General features: G+C 45.7%; 2 protein-coding genes across 2 annotated transcripts in view; one reads left to right on the forward strand and one right to left on the reverse strand.

Annotated features, from left to right (window-relative positions):
- The window catches only part of LOC310859169 (uncharacterized protein), a gene marked incomplete at its 5' end in the record, with an annotated part of 58404 nt that extends 44476 nt beyond the window's left edge, over positions 1–13928 (forward strand). Inside the window, 10 exons of the mRNA XM_083765568.1 lie at positions 2866–2973; positions 4779–4880; positions 6003–6141; positions 8503–8896; positions 9749–10145; positions 10437–10659; positions 11687–11932; positions 12361–12669; positions 12766–13231; positions 13829–13928. Coding sequence (XP_083621694.1) covers positions 2866–2973; positions 4779–4880; positions 6003–6141; positions 8503–8896; positions 9749–10145; positions 10437–10659; positions 11687–11932; positions 12361–12669; positions 12766–13231; positions 13829–13922 — 2478 coding nt within the window. The 3' untranslated portion in view covers positions 13923–13928. The remainder of the gene's footprint in view (positions 1–2865; positions 2974–4778; positions 4881–6002; positions 6142–8502; positions 8897–9748; positions 10146–10436; positions 10660–11686; positions 11933–12360; positions 12670–12765; positions 13232–13828) is intronic.
- A 4989-nt stretch (positions 13929–18917) lies between these two features.
- The window catches only part of LOC310859001 (phosphorylase b kinase regulatory subunit alpha, skeletal muscle isoform-like), a 32272-nt gene continuing 30508 nt past the window's right edge, over positions 18918–20681 (reverse strand). The window contains exon 32 of the mRNA XM_083765351.1: positions 18918–20566. Within this exon, the coding sequence (XP_083621477.1) occupies positions 20393–20566 (174 nt within the window). The 3' untranslated portion in view covers positions 18918–20392. The remainder of the gene's footprint in view (positions 20567–20681) is intronic.

Here is a 20681-nt window from a genome sequence, read left to right on the forward strand (position 1 = left end):
AGAATCTGTGTTCTTCACTGCGAGCTGCGTGTGATAGAAGCTAACAGGACAGCAGCACACTACAGGCAGCAGGGCTTTATATAGAAGTATGTATAATCTAGAAGGTGTGTGTTCTGTCCTAGAATCAGTGCGAGCTGCGTGTGAGTCTCTGTAATGTTTATGTTGTACTATTTAAAAAAAAAACGATCTAAAATAAAGGGCTGGGGCTGTTGCCTGAGTCCAGTGGGGCTGTTCCCTGAGTCCAGTGGGGCTGTTGCCTGAGTCCAGTGGGGCTGTTGCCCGAGTCCAGTGCATTTAGTATAAATAAAGGGCTGGGGCTGTAGCCTGAGTCCAGTGCATTTCTGCCAACTTCCGGCACTGCGTGAAAAGAGGAGTCAACAGGCAATTATGGACACTAGATTTGCCCGTAAACCTCAAGTTTTGCAGGCATATACAGTAATATACGGTAATATACAGGTGTGATGGTACAATTCGGTAGTTTAACGGAGTTTGTTGGAAAGTTTAACGGGAGTTTCCTGTAATATACAGTACACTTCCACATTCCATTATTTTTGCGCAGTGGCATTGTCACTTTTTTCTATGCTCTTCGCCAATAGAAGTCTACGTAGAAGAGCGCCATTGGCATTGGACTGAAGCCCCATGAAGCAGTGTTCTATAAATGTACAGCCCCTAGCACAGCCCCCCCCCCCCCACACACACACACACACGCTAAATATGTAGGAGCCTGCCGCGGGGCCATGCGCTGCTGAGGCACTCTGGGTAAAAGCATGGAAGGAAAACGATGCATGCTATGCAGCATCCTCCATCAGAACGGCACAGCTTATTATTAATTGACATTGATGTACATTTCAAACATGACAAGGCACTCAACATTCACCACATATACATGGACGTTTGCTCTTAGTGACAGCAAACAGTGCCGTGATTTCCCCCCACCCAGTTCATTAAGTATGCCTGGTTTGGCGATGGGTGGTGATCCACCTGAACTGAAGCCGCACCCACAGCTGTAGTTGTATGATAAAGGGGGAGGGGATGATATTGTGATGTCACTATATCACAGTTTATTTTTTCATTGGCACGTTTGACTGTCAAGGTTTTAGAAACCATAAATACAAGACAATCATGGCACATAACAACCACACCAAGGGGTCTAATGAAGTACTGTCACCTCATAAACACATGACATAACAACCACACCAAGGGGTCTAATGAAGTACTGTCACCTCATAAACACATGACATAAGAACCACACCAAGGGCTCTAATGAAGTACTGTCACCTCATAAACACATGACATAACAACCACACCAAGGGCTCTAATGAAGTACTGTCACCTCATAAAAACATGACACAACAACCACACCAAGGGCTCTAATGAAGTACTGTCACCTCATAAAAACATGACATAACCACACCAAGGGCTCTAATGAAGTACTGTCACCTCATAAACACATGACATAACAACCACACCAAGGGGTCTAATGAAGTACTGTCACCTCATAAACACATGACATAACAACCACACCAAGGGCTCTAATGAAGTACTGTCACCTCATAAACACATGACATAACAACCACACCAAGGGCTCTAATGAAGTACTGTCACCTCATAGACACATGACATAACAACCACACCAAGGGCTCTAATGAAGTACTGTCACCTCATAAACACATGACATAACAACCACACCAAGGGGTCTAATGAAGTACTGTCACCTCATAAACACATGACATAACAACCACACCAAGGGCTCTAATGAAGTACTGTCACCTCATAAACACATGACATAACAACCACACCAAGGGCTCTAATGAAGTACTGTCACCTCATAAACACATGACATAACAACAAAAAATAGCGAAAATAGCAGATCTACAAGCTCTCAACGCGTGGCGCTGCGACACGTTGAGAGCGTCTAGATCAGCTATTTTCAGGGCACAACCCAGCAGTCTTTATCAACTGGAGATGTGGTGTGCAGTGCAACGTGCATGGATTTCTAAACAAATTTGTTCAACGCAAAATACTATGTTCAGGAGACTTCGGGGGGAAAAGGCTATTCTCCTGAATGCTGCCTCCTGGCATGGCATGGAAAAGAGTGGCATTTTCACTTGTTTCACCATGTAGTAAATGCTGCATCCGTGGTCTGGAGAGGGCAGTTGTTTTAGGGCAAGGGGCTGAAGCCCCCTTTGATGTCTATGTGTGCACGTCCCTGCATGCCGACGCGGGAAGCGATGATTTGACGATTCTGTGTGTCCGCAGATAGTGTATGGACAGCAATGTGCCCTTTTGAAAGTTCGTTTTTTGTACAGTTTGTTCATTTTATTTGTGTTTTGGACAGTCTGTCACATGGTAGCCTCGGAAACCCAGACGTTTTTATTTCCAGGGATGAAAAAAAAAGTCTGGGTCTGAATTCGGCATAGAGTAGCGCAAACATTGCTCACTCTCTGCTGATTTCTGATCGTCTGCACCTTTGTAAAATTGACATACACACGCACACATGTACACACACACGCTCCTCTCTCTCTGTCGCTCTAAGTAATTAGTCTCATGTCGCGCAGCTGCGCATAGTTTCTCCCGGCGGATCCTGCCGGGAGCTGCCTATGCCATAAAAAGCATAGGTGAGTTCACATGGTGACATCGACCAATTCTGCATTAAAAGTGTCTATTATTTATGCCCATGAAGATTCATAAATCTCACACATCTCACACAACTGGCGCTTCGACACTCCCCACAAGGTGCCCCTTCTTTCGCTTTAGCGCCTGCCCCTCAAAATGTCTGTGCATGCCACTGTGTGTCCGTATCTCTGGACGTTAACTGGGATGGCGCTGATAGTCGGTTCATGTGTGTGTGTGTGTGTTCTATAGAAGCAGGCGGTGGTCTCGTGGCTGGGGGGGTTTCAGCTTCAGTTCTACACCACCCACTTCGTCACGGCGGGATACGATCTAGACACCGTTAGCCGCATGACCCCCGAGGTAAGGTTGCAATGCAACCCCCCCCCCCCCCCCCCCCCACACCCCCCTCCCACACACACCCCCCGTCCTGTCTGTCAAGGCTCTGGGTGATGTCATCCGTGCCCTCCTCCTGAGTCCTGTCTGTCACCTTTGACCCCCCCCCCCCCCGGTGTGACCCCATTGACCCCCCCCCCCAGTGTGGCCCTCCACTGAGCACTGTCTCTGCCCGTCCATCCGTCCGTCCGTCAGTCCGTCCGTCCTCGTCCTATCGTCTGCCTTCATTTTTGGTCACATGACTGTTCCAACCTGTTGTGGAGACTACCGTGTTTGTGCCTGTCCCCGCTTATATGGGTCGGTCTCATCGTGTGTGACACGTGTGTGTGCGCGCGTGTGTGTGTGCGCATGTGTGTGTGTGCATGTGTGTGTGCATGTGTGTGTGCGTGTGTGTGGTCAACAACTAGAGGGACAGTGAGTCAGTAGACATACAGTATGAATAACTTGCAACATGGAAGCATTGGTCGTTTCAAACCTAATAGTTAGCCTGTGTTCATATCAAACCACTGGGTACAGTTTAGGCAAATTAGCCGCTCCCATCCAGAGTGACTTATAACAATCAATGTAAACACATACAGACAATGCAGAGAGACAGTGTAGTGCCTCAGTAAACTATAGGATCATAGAATGCAGAGAGACAGTGTAGTGTCTCAGTAAACTATAGGATCATAGAATGCAGAGAGACAGTGTAGTGTCTCAGTAAACTATAGGATCATAGAATGCAGAGAGACAGTGTAGCGTCTCAGTAAACTATAGGATCATAGAATGCAGAGAGACAGTGTAGCGTCTCAAACTATAGGATCATAGAATGCAGAGAGACAGTGTAGCGTCTCACTAAACTATAGGATCATAGAATGCAGAAAGACAGTGTAGTGTCTCAGTAAACTATAGGATCCCAGAATGCAGAGAGACAGTGTAGTGTCTCAGTAAACTATAGGATCATAGAATGCAGAGAGACAGTGTAGTGCCTCAGTAAACTATAGGATCATAGAATGCAGAGAGACAGTGTAGCGTCTCAGTAAACTATAGGATCATAGAATACAGAGAGACAGTGCAGTGCCTCAGTAAACTATAGGATCATAGAATGCAGAGAGACAGTGTAGTGTCTCAGTAAACTATAGCATCATAGAATACAGAGAGACAGTGTAGTGTCTCAGTAAACTATAGGATCATAGAATACAGAGAGACAGTGTAGTGTCTCAGTAAACTATAGGATCATAGAATACAGAGAGACAGTGTAGCGTCTCAGTAAACTATAGGATCATAGAATGCAGAGAGACAGTGTAGCGTCTCAGTAAACTATAGGATCATAGAATACAGAGAGACAGTGTAGCGTCTCAGTAAACTATAGGATCATAGAATGCAGAGAGACAGTGCAGTGCCTCAGTAAACTATAGGATCATAGAATGCAGAGAGACAGTGTAGTGCCTCAGTAAACTATAGGATCATAGAATGCAGAGAGACAGTGTAGTGCCTCAGTAAACTATAGGATCATAGAATGCAGAGAGACAGTGCAGTGTCTCAGTAAACTATAGGATCACAGAATGCAGAGAGACAGTGCAGTGTCTCAGTAAACTATAGGATCATAGAATGCAGAGAGACAGTGCAGTGTCTCAGTAAACTATAGGATCATAGAATGCAGAGAGACAGTGTAGTGCCTCAGTAAACTATAGGATCACAGAATGCAAAGAGACAGCGTAGTGTCTCTGAACTAAAGAGGCGAGTGCTCATGGGCGAGGTGGAGCTTTTAAAGTCGTCGTTGTGTGTTGAAGGACCTGACAGCCATCGGAGTGATGAAACCTGGACACAGAAAGAAGCTGATGACAGAGATCAGCACCATGCCCACCACCGAATGGCTGCCTGACCACAAGCCTGTAAGATACCCTGCACACACGCACGCACGCACGCGCACACGCACCTCCTACAGCTGAATGAAAGCATGTTTTAAGTTGACAGACTCTATCACTCGGATAAAACAATGTCTTGTACTGATAAGAACACCTGTCCACCCTGCTAATAAACCCTATGTCAACAACCTTGGTGTGATGTCCGATTTGCCCCTTTACAGCTTGACAAGCAGTTCAACTTAAACGCAGTAGTAGTAGTTCCAGATTTGTATAATCACCACACAAAAAGTCTCTTTGTCCCAGACCTTGACAAAGTCATCCTGCCTTCATATTATATCATCCCACTTGGGATTACGGTATAAATCCCAGGAGTCAGGAGAGTGTACAGTACAGTACACTCTGGCATGATTCACTGATCCACCTACAACTAATCCAAAAATGCTGCATGCAGACAGTCTGTTGATAAAGTAGCTACCAAGGAAGATACGTAAGGGATAATATCTGGCTAGGTGGTCATTGTCGGGATATAATTCATAAACATAAATTAATAAATTGACCCAAAACACAAAAAAAAAGTATTCCTTAAGTGTCGCGCTGGCTGCGTCTGCCCAGCTGCAGGGCTGGAGCACTGTCGGAAAACAAGGAAGTGAGTTGATCAAATAGAATACATTTTCGGGTACTGCTTCGTCTATTTTCTCGCTCAAATGTTTTCAAAAACATTTTGAAGCTGTAAATGACATTGTGTGTCACAGTGTGTGTGTGTGTGTGTGTGTGTGTGTGTGTGTGTGTGTGTGTGTGTGTGTGTGTGTGTGTGCGTTTTCATGGCTGTCATGTTGGAAACAGCAGTAAATCAAGCGGGGCGCAGCCACGCAGCTGGTGCTCAGAGGGTTTGATTAGGCAGCAGTCTGTCATAGAGCGGAGCGGTCTGTTATCAAGAAATGTAATTAGAAAAGATATCCTTGCTGTCACCTAACTCTTTTTTTCCCCTTTTTTGCATAAACCACTGCAATAAAGCCCTTTCAAATAAAAATGTAATTGTGTGTGTGTGTGTGTGTGTGTGTGTGTGTGTGTGTGTGTGTGTGTGTGTGTGTGTGTGTGTGTGTGTGTGTGTGTGTGTGTGTGTGTGTGCGTGTGTGTGTGTGCGTGCAGGCTAACCTGTCAGAGTGGCTGTCTCAGCTGGGTCTCAGTCAGTACTACCAGGTTCTGGTGCAGAACGGATACGAGAACGTGGACTTTGTCTCTGACATCAGCCTGGAAGACCTGCAGGAGATAGGCATCAGCAAGCTGGGTGAGGCACGCACGCACTAAATAGGAGTAAGACTGAATGGTGTGATATTCCAAAGACTAAATCAAAATATTGTGACATTTGTTATACTGCAGCCAAGTCTATGGACTTTATGCGTGCCTCGAAGGCGCCCCTCACTTCTTTTTGCAAGTCAAACCTTTAAAGCAGTGGTTCTCTAGTGGGGTCCTTAAGTGCGTTCCAGGGGGTCCCCAGATAAATTATTACTTAACATTGCATCAAAATGTTATCTATTCCTATCCCACGGTTACCCTTATTCTATTACTTACTTTATCCAATCTTCCATTAAACTCAGTTTAACCCATTCTGGTCAGGAACCCCTTTTGGTGTTTTAAGCGTTGTTATACGTTAGATATTGAAAAATAGCAGATCTACAAGCTCATAGCGTGGCACTCGCTCATAGCAGGCTATGAACTTGTAGGTCTGCTATTTTTGAAAAATCGTGAAAATGTGCCTCAAATCTTTGAATATATATTATTACAGAGTGAACATTTTAACTCATATCTTTGCTTCTGGTGAGGTTCCTGGAACAACATATTTTCAGATGGGGGTCGGCGGCCAATTACATTATAATGTTTGGGGTCCTTGGCATGAAATATTAAGCACCACTCATACAGAAAACTGTCATGATTTAGAAGACATTTTTTAAATGTCATTAACTGATATACAGTACTGATAGAGCAGACACATGATGCCATGATTATATGGGCACATTTCATAATAATAATAATGACTCAATCAGGTCAGCTGGTACACTTACCCTTCTCTATTCTACCTCCCTGTTCTGTGGAAATTCTAAACCTTAGACAACATTGACACACTTCCACGGAACTGCGCGCACAAGTTTAGTGCACTGTTCTGTGGAAGAAATTAACAAAATCTTCACTTTACTACATCACTAAATGCATGATCAGGGACCACATGCAATACCTTGTGGTCCACGGACCACCTGTTGAAAACCCCTGATCTAGTCTGAACCAATTAGCACTACATTTGTGTGTGTGACCATTAACTGCACGTGCGTGTGGTCAAGATGTTTTTACTGAGCAAAAGTATCAAATGCAGAGTTTACCATGTCCATTATAGTTTTTCGGACTCAAGGAGTCAAGTGTTACAGTTGAGTCTATCTGTATCATAACAGCTTATATTAGTATCTATCTACAGATCATTGTTTACAAGTGAGGTGGTTTATGTGAATGCCATCCAGTGTCTCCATTTGTTAGCCAACACCACCACCTACTGGTGGTTTGTGTGAAGTGAATACACATCTCCTAAATGATTGTGAGCAACACACATTTCAAGCAATTAGCTATTATCACAAATCCACAAAAATTGAACTCATGGATATAATGTTGTTAGCAGCTTGTCTCAGAATAGAGTTGGGTCTATTATAAAAAAAAATATTTTATGTCTGGATACTAGTACATTCATGTGGTTTTGATTTTATTGTGGGTCGTCTAAACTAAAGCATGTATTTTATTTGAATCTTGTTGTAATGGGTAGAAAATAAATGTCCTGATGTAATTCTTTGAGACACATACGAGTATTCCAGGGCATGTCCGAACCCACCATTCCTTCAGGGGGTGAAATGTCTCGGTTTGCAGGTGTTAGGACCCAAGTGCAGGAACTCAGAACTCAAACAAAGGCAGGAGAAGAAGATCACATATTAACTTGACTTTACTTGGCAAATGACATAGGACTACTAGCTGAACATAAAAAGCAGACACTAACGTAAGATCCAGCACTGTGAAGTGTGAACAAACACAAGGCAGAGTTTAAATAGTCACCCAACCTGGCTCAGCTGGTCCCCACAGGTGATGGCACTCAGGGCAATCAGAGTCAGAGGAGCAGGACTTGGGGGAGACAGAGGGCGCGGAAATACCGCACCGGAGTGCACTCGCCTATTATAGTTTGCATTGCTGCAGTGCGCTATTTCCGAACGCGCCCAGAGGAAGATCATACAGGCAAACAGGGAGGGGCTCAGGACGTGACCATGACATGAAAACTGAAAACAACACAGATTACCGCATTAGGGAACGTACACACATGGCTACATTTTCTGGATTATATTCTGACATTTCAAGGTGATTGCAACAACTACAGATGCCGTGAAAAAAAAAAACGGGACCGCCAAATAATATTCTAAACTTTCTTTCCACCATTCTGCCAATAATCATATTGTGCGAGACACACATCCGAGTTTTTTGTGGGGTCAAAAAAAGGAATCACGTGACACTGAACCACTTCCCCTATTGGCTCATACTAGCACATGACGTATGTGTGTACGCAGAAGAATAAAGTCTGTCTGTCTGTCTGTCTGTCTGTCTGTCTCTCTCTCTCTCTCAGGTCACCAGAAGAAGTTGATGTTGGGCGTGAGTCGACTGAAGGAGCTCCAGAGAGGGGGAGGGGCCAGCATAGGCTCCCCCCCTCCTCCCTCCAGGGGAGGGGCCATCATAGGCTCCTCCCCTCCCTCCAGCCCCCCCACCACTACGGAGGGCAGGAAACACAAGGACAACGCCCCGCCCCCTCCCAGCCCGCTGGCTAAACCCCGCCCCCCCCACCACCAGCCCCACCCCACACCCCCCACGGCCGCTGCCAAACCGGCGTCTCCCAGGGCGCGGCCACGCCCCCCCGCACAGACCACCGGTGCGTCCGATTTGTCGGCGACGCTGCTGCGGTTGCCCGGCAACGGGGAGGAGGAGTCAGACTCCTCCCACCTGGAGACAGACTCCGCCCAAAGGTTATTATTATTATAGTTATGTTTATTTCATTTTTAGTTTTTGCATTCAATTATTGTTAATTCTGTTTTTTTGTTCAGTTTAATTTATCTTTATTATTTATATTATTATTTATACTTTAAAGACGTAGTTTTGGTTTATTATTCATTAGTTAGAGATTCTCCTTTAAAAAAGATAAAATACCACAATTTTTGTCCTACCCGGTCTGTGTCTCATAGGAGGGCTGTGTTAAAAAATCCAAATAGTATTTTAAAACAATATTTAGATTTGTATTATTGTGAGAACGATGGTTTCCATTTTCGCATTGGAGCTTTTCAGGAATAGAAAGCCTGCTGTTGCTATTAGCTTAGCTTGACATCGATGATGTCACTGGTGGACGGGTTTGAGGTTTCTGAACCCATGAGACACAGACTGAGTAGAAGAAAATGGTGCTGAGCATTACTTACTTACGCCTAATAGCCCTTCTGGGGCTTAGGCTGTCGACAAGAGTTCTCCAAGCATCTCCATCCTGAGCCAACACTTCCAGCTGTCCCCAAAGTGTGGCCCATAGCTTTCGCATCTGCCTCCAAGTCTCTGCGCCAGGTGTTCCGTGGCCGACCTCTCTTTCTTTTCCCTTGGGGGTTCCACTTGAGGGACTGCCTTGTGGTGTTTGAGGCTGGTTTTCGGAACATTAGTGAGGAGTGAGGACCAATTATATGAAGATTAAGATTAAGGTTGAAAAGTGGTGAAGTGGTCCTTTTATGTTATGTTATCCTAAAAGCCTCAGTGTTTTAACTTGCAATACCCTCGCAGCCCACCAGTGGGCTCCCCAGCCCACAGCTTGAGTTATAATCCTTGGCTCCACCCCCTTACAGATACGCCACCGTATGCCGCGGCGGCTCCACCAGTAGCTCCGCCTCCGACGACGTCACCGTCAACCGCAGCCAATCGTCCGTCACGCTCCGGCCCCGGCGGAAAGGCCGGCCTCCCACGCCGCCCAAGCGGGGGAGTTCGACCGCGGCCGGCAGCGGCGACGGGGAGGAGGGGCTACTGGGCCCGCCGGCCTATCGGGAGCGGCGAGCCAGCGACTGCGGCGGCCTGGCGGCCTCACTGAGGAGGCGGGGCCAACAGCAGAGGTCAGAGGTCATGGAGAGGTCGGGCGAGGGCGAGTCGGGCAGCGTGCGCAGCCTGGCGGCCATGTTGGAGACCACCATCGGGGGTGGAGCCAAGACCCTGCCCAGGAACCTGGGAGGCGGGAGCAGCTACCTGCAGGTGTGTGTGTGTGTGTGTGTGTGTGTGTGCGTGCGTGCGTGTGTGTTTGTACCCGGTATTGACCAATTAACCCATGAGACATTCTGCATAATGAGTTATTTTACCTTTAGGTACTTTAAGTACATTTTGATGGCAATACTTTTGTATTATTGATACTTTTACTTAAGTAATGATAAAATGTCAGTCATGTTGGCCGGACAGGGAAGGAAACTCGAGGGCGTGCGCGCGCGTGTGTGTGCGCGCGCGTGTGTGCGTGCGTGCGTGTAACAGTAACGCGTGCATGTCTTCCAGGTGAGTCCAGGTGTGCTGCGTCGCCAGACGGGCTCTGGCGGTTTGGGGGCCGACGATGACGACGTCATCAGTCGGCGCCGGACCATCAGCGGACCGCCGGAGGGTTTCCCCGACGACCTCCAGATCGCCGCCTCAGCGTCGCCGCGGCAACCAGCCCAGCCCCCCCGCCCAGAGCCACGCCCCCGCTCCACCGTAACCACCACGACGTCGCCGGAGACTAGAGGTGGGGATGATTCACTGACCTCCCGACTCCATACCGTTACGATTTGATTTATAATGCCGTTCTTAAAGGTTTCATGACATACATTTTCACAGTGTTTTCTTTTAGTTTTTTCTTTTAGGTTTTCTGAGCTCAATTGCACCCAAAAAACCTGAGCTTTGAACATTCAGTGGATTTTCTGGGATCTGGGGTTTTCTCTGTGTACAGGCAAAGATCGTGAACTTTACGATAAATGTATGAAATTTGGCACACAGAGCAGTTAAGGAACATTTTTGGCTATAGGGCCATCGCAGACCACAAATGACCACAAATGGCCGCCAAATGGTCGTTATTTTTTACAAATGCAGGTTCTAGACCACCTAGGATCTTGTTTCTGGTGACTAATCCCACATTTTCAAGGATGAGGAATACAGTGGTACTGTTTAGGTTTGTCCTGCTCTAACTGTGTGCACGGTTCCAATAACATTCTGCCTGTAGGGCCTCCGCTAGTGTGTTCTGAAGCCTTTTGAGCTGCAATGAAAACAGGCAAACAGGCCTCAACAGTGACATCTGCTGGCAAATTGTAATGTCATATATGGGATTTGTGGATTGTGCACAGGCAAATGAGAGCACTTGTTTGAGCCAGAAAAACCCCAGACCACAGAAAAGCTGCTGAATGTTAAAAGTTTAGGTTCTTTGGATGCAATTGAGCTCAGAAAACCTAAAAAAAACTAAATAAAAAGTAAATAATAAACTTTTTTTTCTCCATGTCACGATCCCTTTAAATATATTGCGATTTGATTCGATATCGATACCTAGGGTGCAGATTCCATTTGAGTTGCGATTCCTAAATATATTGCGATTCATTGCCTTTATTATTCTAGAAAATTTAGTTTAGTTTATTATGGACCATGAAAAGTCCAATCATACACTTCAATGCAGCCAGATAACGTCAGTCAGTCATGGACATGGAACAATAAATAAATACATAAATATCGAAAAACATCGATTCTGAACTTTATTAAATATCTAAATTTTCGCCCACCCCTAGCGGAGATCGTCGACGGCACAGTTACACTGCGGAGGAGGCCACGCCCCTTGGCGACAAGAGACGACGTTGACAACCGCCCCCCCGTAACCATAGCGACGACCGTCAGCACCATGACGACCGGCACAGACACCGTCCGCAGGAGGCCCTGCGCGCCTTCCGACCAATCAGGGGCCGTCGTTGTTCAGAGCAACGGCCAATCGCGGCCGGGCACCGCCGCAACGACCGCGCCATGCGTCAACCAACAAGGTTAGAGTGGTTTGGTATTTACATTTTCTTTTTGTTTTAATTTCATCTTAATTTTTTTGAAAATGCTAATAGTTATAGTTTTTTTTTAGTGTAAATGTTAGTGTTAGTTTTAGTTTTTATAGCCTACGTTAAGTTATTTGTCAGGTGCAGTATATTGAAAAGCATTGTGTAATGAAAACTTAACAAAAGATAGCATATAAAAATGTATTCATTTACAGATGAACCGCCAACCGCATCCACAAACTAGAACTAAGGGCATTTTGTCTATAATTTCAGTTAGTTTTAGTTACTAAACACACAGTTCAGTTACATTTTTGTTTAGTTTTCATTTAGTTCAGTTTTTTTTATTTATTTTTATTCAGTTTTCGTAATTTTTTAGTTAGTTTTCTATTTATTTTTCATTAATCCATCATAACTTTGTCAATCAGAGTCCGAAACACCTGGCGGCGGCGCCCAATCGGTGAGCGGCGGCCTGAAAACGCCGGACCAACCGCAGCAGAACGGAGGCGTGGTCTTGCGGCGGAGGCCGCAGTCGGAGGCTCCTCCTGCTGATAGGCCGGCGGACGAGAGCAGGGAGAGCTGTGAGTGGATGGAGGCCAGGAAGTGTCTGAGGCCGCCCGCCTCTCCTAAGCCAACCGCATCGGCCAGCGTCCCGAGCTCGCAGGCCGACGCCCCCACCCCCATGAGGAGGGTCCCCATACCGGGCCCTGACCCCCCCGATGCCGCGCCCAGTCCCGGTGAGAGAGACACACACACACACACAGCTGCTTTCTAAAAGTCTTAATTGTGACGACCAATTAACTTTTTTCTCCGCCTCTCGTCAGCAGCAGCAGAACAGAAGCGGGCTCCTCCTCCGCCCGTCTCCCCGAAGCCCCGCGGACCCCCCACGGCCCCCAAACCCTCCTCCTCCAATAAGCCCCCCCAGCTAGTCACCTCCTCCTCCCCCTCCCTGTGCCTCATGTCACCTCCTGCCACCTCCCCCTCGCCCCAGGCCCAGAGCCCCTCTACACCCTCCCCCCACCCCGTCAAGCCCCCGCGCGCCTCCATCGCCGGGCTCTCCATCGACCTCCTGCCGCCAGAGGAGCAGGAGGTCGAGGAGAGGAGGAGGACACCACGCGTCCACCACGAGGAGGAGGAGCGAGGGGAGGGGGGGGAGGAAAAGGAGGACAGGAAGAGAAGGGAGGAAGAGGAGAGGAGGAGGAGGGACACGGAGAAGCAGCAGGAAGAGAAGCAACGACTGGAGGAGACCAGCGCCTCGCTGAACGCAGCGCTGAGATCTGTGGAGGAGAAACACAACAAGTGAGTGCGTGCGCGTGCGCATGCACGCACGCACGCACGTACCCACGCACGCACGCAGTTTAACGTTTTGACTCAAAAGCTGACTTTTGACTCAAGCCCCGACTATTCTTCTATTGGTACATTCTTGATTATTGAATGCATTATTTGATGTGGAATCAAACGGTAGCCCTTATGGTGTTATTTGGCCCAGATAGCCTTCTGGTGCTATAGAGCGTTGCAGTCCCGCCCCCTCGAGAGACCCGGAGAAGAATTCCCGTTCATTTTCCTCATAGACTTTTCAAAAAGTATTTATTTAAAGACGTTTACGCCGCGGACAAAGCCAACTCTTGTCGTGACAAATCATGACAATAAACACAATGTTTTGGGCCGAACAAATAATTGTTTTTCTTCTTTATAATTATTTGTTAGTTTGTCACGACTCGAGTTGGCATAAAAGGTCTTTAAATAAATACTTTTTGAAATGTCAATGGGGAAAATGCATTGGGAATTATTTCCTGGGCCTGGCGTCGTCATGAAAGGCGGCGTGACTGCGACACTCTATTATAGGCTAATAAGGCTATATGGTTAAATTAATCCATGCTATGTTCCGCCCCACAGCTCCCTGCCCAGCGACCAGAGCGCCTCCATCTTGGACGACATCGGCAACATGTTCGACGACCTGGCCGACCAACTGGACGCCATGCTGGACTGAAGACCCGCCCATTACCCCTCCCCCCCTCCCCCTATCCTCCTCCTCCACCTCCTCCTCTGTCATGCTAACGGGTTAACTTTAGCGTTAGCATTATTAGCGTTCCCATAATAATAATTATGGCTCCATGCTAGTACTACGCTGTGAGTGATGTGCATTGTGAGAGAGAGCACCCCCTAGCTGCGAGAGAGAGAGAGAGAGAGAGAGAGAGAGAGAGAGTGTCCACGGATGAGGAGGAGGAAGAGGCGTGTCCTCTCAGTCTCCACAGCGCCATCTAATGGTGGTGTTGGTGGTGGCGGCGATGAAGAGCGCAACTCTAAAAGCGCGTCTCCTTTTTTTTGGGAGGGGGGGGGGGGGGGGAGCGGGGGGGGAGCGGGTGGCCCTGCACGGTGGCCCAGCCCCACGCAACCAATCACAGCCGGAACCTTAATTAATGAGACGGGGCGCGCGTTTGTCCTGTCTTCCGCAAAAAAACTCTTGACGAGGACAGAAATGGCTAAGAAAGACAAACAGACAGACAGAGGATTCAGGCAAAAAGATCAAAGCGCACACCGACGGACCCGTGTGGAACTATAGATAACAAATAGTTCCACTTCCTGTCAGAAAAATGAATAATAAAAAAGCACACGGTCAGACGGCTTCCTGTTAGCCGTCTTGACTCCCGGCGCCGTACCAACGGATGCTTCTTCTGTCTTCTGATTGGTCCCGATGCATTTCCTGGTCTGAGTGAGTGAGTGATTGTGGGTAACTGTGTGTTGTCGTTGGCCGTTTGTTGTTGTTGTTGACATTGTTGTTGCTGTTGTTGTTCTGCTGTTGTTTCCGTTGGTTGTCGGTTGTTGTCATAGTGTGTGCGTGTGTGTGTGCGTGTTTGTGTGTGGCCCCCACTGATCCTTGCCTCTCCGATTGTCGCGCACAATTATTGTTGGTGGGTAGTTGATTTTCCGACACACAGGCAAGCACATGTGCGCACACACACGTACACACACACACGCACACACACACACGCAGGCACACACACACACACACACACACACACACACACACACACACACACACACACACACACACACACACACACACTTCTCCCCTTCTCTCTCTCTATATACATATATACACATTATAAATTAACACACAGGCTGTGTCTTGCTGCAGTGTTTTTTTAAACAGATTCAACCTACTGTACTGTATATGTATTTATTTATACTGTACTGTATAAGTATTTAATATACTGTACTGTACATTTGTTTATTATACTGTACTGTACATTTCAATGCTTTCTATTGGTATGCAATATACTTAACGTTTCAACTAGCGATGCACCGATATGGTAGACTGCAGATAACCCACACACCAACATAGAATCTACAGCTTAGTAGACTATACAGATAACCAACACACCAACATAGAATCTACAGCTTGGTAGACTGCAGATAACCCACACACCAACATAGAATCTACAGCTTAGTAGACTATACAGATAACCAACACACCAACATAGAATCTACAGCTTAGTAGACTGCAGATAACCCACACACCAACATAGAATCTACAGCTTGGTAGACTATACAGATAACCCACACACCAACATAGAATCTACAGCTTAGTAGACTATACAGATAACCCACACACCAACATAGAATCTACAGCTTGGTAGACTATACAGATAACCCACACACCAACATAGAATCTACAGCTTGGTAGACTATACAAATAACCCACACACCAACATAGAATATACAGCTTAGTAGACTGCAGATAACCAACACACCAACATAGAATCTACAGCTTGGTAGACTATACAAATAACCCACACACCAACATAGAATCTACAGCTTAGTAGACCATACAGATAACCAACACACCAACATAGAATCTATAGCTTAGTAGACTATACAGATAACCAACACACCAACATAGAATCTACAGCTTAGTAGACTATACAGATAACCCACACACCAACATAGAATCTACAGCTTAGTAGACTGCAGATAACCAACACAATAACATAGAATCTACATCTTGGTAGACTATACAGATAACCCACACACCAACATAGAATCTACAGCTTAGTAGACTATACAGATAACCCACACACCAACATAGAATCTATAGCTTAGTAGACTATACAGATAACCCACACACCAACATAGAATCTATAGCTTAGTAGACTATACAAATAACCCACACACCAACATAGAATCTACAGCTTAGTAGACTGCAGATAACCAACACAATAACATAGAATCTACATCTTGGTAGACTATACAGATAACCCACACACCAACATAGAATCTACAGCTTAGTAGACCATACAGATAACCCATACACACCAACATAGAATCTACAGCTTGGTAGACTATACAGATAACCCACACACCAACATAGAATCTATAGCTTGGTAGACCATACAGATAACCAACACACCAACATAGAATCTAGTCTACAGCTTGGTAGACTGCAGATAACCACATAGCCAACGTAAAATGTAGCCTATGCTTATCAACAACGGATAAATATTTGCTACTGCCATCGGTTAAAGTAGCTATAAGCAATAATATGTCAACATTTTAATGACCTTTCATTTTTTTGTATTCAGAGAGCAGGGTAAAACGCTGCACAAAAAATGTAGTCTCTGTGACTTCAAAGATGTTCCTAGAAGCTTTGTCACAGGTCGAAAAAAAACCCCCGGTCACAATGACTAACCAATCAGGCAGTAGACAGGCATTTCGATCCAATGACTGAATACAAACAACAACAAAAAAGTTCATTAAAATGTTGACATATTAATGCTTATGCTTATACCAGCTTTAATGTTTGATTTGCCGATACAGACATGTGAGCGATACATCGGTGCATCGCTACATTCAACACAGAAACCTGGCTCGGGTTAGAGTGTTTTTATTTTATCCAGAAAGCTTCTTCAGAATGAATCCCCCCCCCCCCCCCCTGCGACAAACTGACTCTGTTCTCCCAGCCCCGCTCCCTCCACCCAGTGATGAAGTGCGCCCCCTGTATTCCATAAAGTGGAACAACCACCCAAGTGTTCAACCCCAAATAAATAATAATAATTAGACTTGTATTTTTATGCTTTGAAAATTATATAATAATATATGAGAGACAAATGGTTCTATGTGAATAATAATTATAATGATAATGGTATTAATGAATAATACATGATTCTATGGGTTTTTTTGGACGTGCTGTGAAGGAATTTGTGCCATGGTTGGATTCATGTACAGCTCTGTGATCCGCAATTAAATGTGTTAACAACCACCATGACTCCTGTGTGCGTGTGTGTGTGTGTGTGTGTGTGTAATCTAATATACGGCAACCTTCCCCGTGTTTCTTTATAGTCCGATCCAGAAGAACACAGTTTGCCGGCCACTGCTAGAGAGCTGATCATGAGGTTATATCTTCCCTTCTTCTCTGGAATCCTGCCTCAAAGCAGACCAGAGGTAAAAAAAACTGTCGTTCCCTGATGTCATCGCTTTAGGGACACATGCATCAGTAAGCAGGAACTGGGGATGGCAATGAAGGACCGCATGCGCACGTGCATGTCCAAAACAGCTGCTTTTCTGTTTAGATTCTGACATTTTATTTATGAAGCTCGCCCACAAATCATGCAAGGTCAGATGATCCAACAAACAACACAACAAAAGGAGAATCGTAGATAAACAATCAATGAAACAAGAAAGATTTTACTTCAAAAATGTATCTTATTTTTATGATGGACAAAGTTGCAGAATATGTGGGGTTCTATGTGATGTTATGCTGTATGAAATATGCGGGAAGAATTTGCGCCCCTTTTTGACAAAGTCTTATCCCTGCATAATCTGCACCATTTGGCTGATTATGTGGTAAATGATGCGATCGCATAATCACATGTTTGTGGATACAGAGACCATGAGGTTGAGCTCAAAGGTGCATAAACAGGACTGAGAAGAATGACAAAAACATCAGCACTAGAGAGAAAAATGAAGAACTGACATTATTGTCAAATTCCCTTTGTACACCACGCAAAGGGTAACATTTAAGAGCCTTTGTACACCATGCAAAGGGTAACATTTAAGAGCCTTTGTACACCACACAAAGGGTAACATTTAAGAGCCTTTGTACACCAAGCAAAGGGTAACATTTAAGAGCCTTTGTACACCATGCAAAGGGTAACATTTAAGAGCCTTTGTACACCACACAAAGGGTAACATTTAAGAGCCTTTGTACACCACGCAAAGGGTAACATTTAAGAGCCTTTGTACACCATGCAAAGGGTAACATTTAAGAGCCTTTGTACACCACACAAAGGGTAACATTTAAGAGCCTTTGTACACCATGCAAAGGGTAACATTTAAGAGCCTTTGTATACCATGCAAAGGGTAACATTTAAGAGCCTTTGTACACCATGCAAAGGGTAACATTTAAGAGCCTTTGTACACCACGCAAAGGGTAACATTTAAGAGCCTTTGTATACCATGCAAAGGGTAACATTTAAGAGCCTTTGTACACCACACAAAGGGTAACATTTAAGAGCCTTTGTACACCATGCAAAGGGTAACATAAGAGCCTTTGTACACCATGCAAAGGGTAACATTTAAGAGCCTTTGTACACCACGCAAAGGGTAACATTTAAGAGCCTTTGTACACCACGCAAAGGGTAACATTTAAGAGCCTTTGTACACCACGCAAAGGGTAACATTTAAGAGCCTTTGTATACCATGCAAAGGGTAACATTTAAGAGCCTTTGTACACCACACAAAGGGTAACATTTAAGAGCCTTTGTACACCATGCAAAGGGTAACATTTAAGAGCCTTTGTACACCATGCAAAGGGTAACATTTAAGAGCCTTTGTACACCATGCAAAGGGTAACATTTAAGAGCCTTTGTACACCACGCAAAGTGAGAATCTCCAGGAAAGAAATGAATAGAAACCGAGTCATTCAGTCATTCAGAATGTAGTCTAAAGCTACAGTATAAACACACAACAAGCTACAGTTGTTTCAGTCAGATAACTCACAAATAGATTTAACCTATATTTATTACAGAATGAGAATACAGTGCATATAATATTTTATCTTGGCGTTCGGCTCTGCTACATTTTTCTCCCTGCTCGGCACAATTAAACACCATCATTAAACATAAAGAACAGGGAGATAGATAATAACAACAACCCCCCCCCCCCCCCCCCCATGGGGAACAGAAATAACAGCCCACTGGGCTATGTTATTATTTTTCCCCCCAAAAAGGCGTCCAAAGGCGTCCTGTGGCACTGAGTGATACTCTGTCCGACATCACTGTGCTTAACACCGGTGCTCCACAGTGCTCCACCATCTTATCCCCCTTACTTTTCTCCTTATATACAAATTAATTCCAGTTAGACCAGGATATGTTTAATTTGTTCAAACATGCGGATGATATGGCCCTGGTTGCCTTACTGAAGAAGGGAGACACAGCGGGGGAGGAAGCATACAGAGTTCTTCAGAACTGGTGCGATAAAAGCTCCTTAGGGATCAATGTGACAAAAACCAAATAAATTGTCATTCATGAAAAGGAACCTGTGCAGTCCATTACAATTGGTGGACAAATAGTGGGGGTAGACAATTTTAAATACTCAGGCACATATATTGACAGCAAACTCAATTTCAGTGAAAATACTGACCAGATTCTTTAAACTTGTAACCAACACCTATACCTATACTACGCAAGCTCAACTCCTTTAGAGTGAGCAAGCATATCATGGAAACGAGTGCAGTACTTTCATCCGACGGAGCATTGGTCCGAACGACAACCTACCTCCTCCCTCACCCTAACCCTAACCTCCCCCGGGGCAGACACCTAAACCTAACCGCAACCCTCTCCCGACCCGCAGCGCACCTCGGATGATAGTATGCCTCCCCATGGAAACAGTCTATAAAAACCTGGTCATGTGGAAGAGCTATTGAGCCACTAAACACAGTCGCTTTATTTATCCAGCGTGATTTTTAAGCGTGACTCTTAAAAAGGACTAGAAAGGCCTCATCCACCACCTTCATCGATTTTCAATGCATTGTGGCTGAAGGGGAAGCAATCGAACACGGAGTTGCCGCTCAACGAGAGCTTTGATTAGCGGTAAGCCAATTTTATAGGTTTATAATTAAATAAAGTGCTAATTAACACTAGTTGAAGGTGTCGTTGGCGGTGCGGGGGAAGGGAAACATGACAGAGCAACAGAGAAAAACATACGGGCGGCGACCCAGGCATGGCACACTCAGGCACAAGAGTGTGACACTTTAGTCGAATGAACAGTAAAACTACATGGATTTTTATTCAAAAGGATTTGCTGTCAAAAGTAACACTGACTCTCGATTAGCGATAACTATTACCTCTCAAACAAACTTGACTGTCAGCCTGCATAGGACACAGCCGATTGGCTCAGAGTCACACAGACATGACGAGGACAGGCATAGGTGATTGGCCGGCGTCGACTCTTGCTTGCAGCTCATTGGATGTTGCAGGCTCCGCCCGGCAGGTAGTCCTGCACGTACGTGGCTACGGATTTGGACAGGTACGTCATGGTTCCAAAACGACCACTGGGGGCGCTGTCGTACAACAGGCGGCAGAGGCCAGTGGACGGGTCCTTATCCAACAGATTGTCAGTCAGTCCTAGATCCTTCTGAAAGAGGGGAGGAGAGGAGAGGAGAGGAGAGGAGAGGAGAGGAGAGGAGAGGAGAGGAGAGGAGAGGAGAGGAGAGGAGAGGAGAGGAGAGGAGAGGAGAGGAGAGGAGAGG

This window comes from Protomyctophum parallelum (assembly GCF_964188405.1).
Source record: "Protomyctophum parallelum genome assembly, chromosome: 5".
NCBI lineage: Eukaryota > Metazoa > Chordata > Actinopteri > Myctophiformes > Myctophidae > Protomyctophum > Protomyctophum parallelum.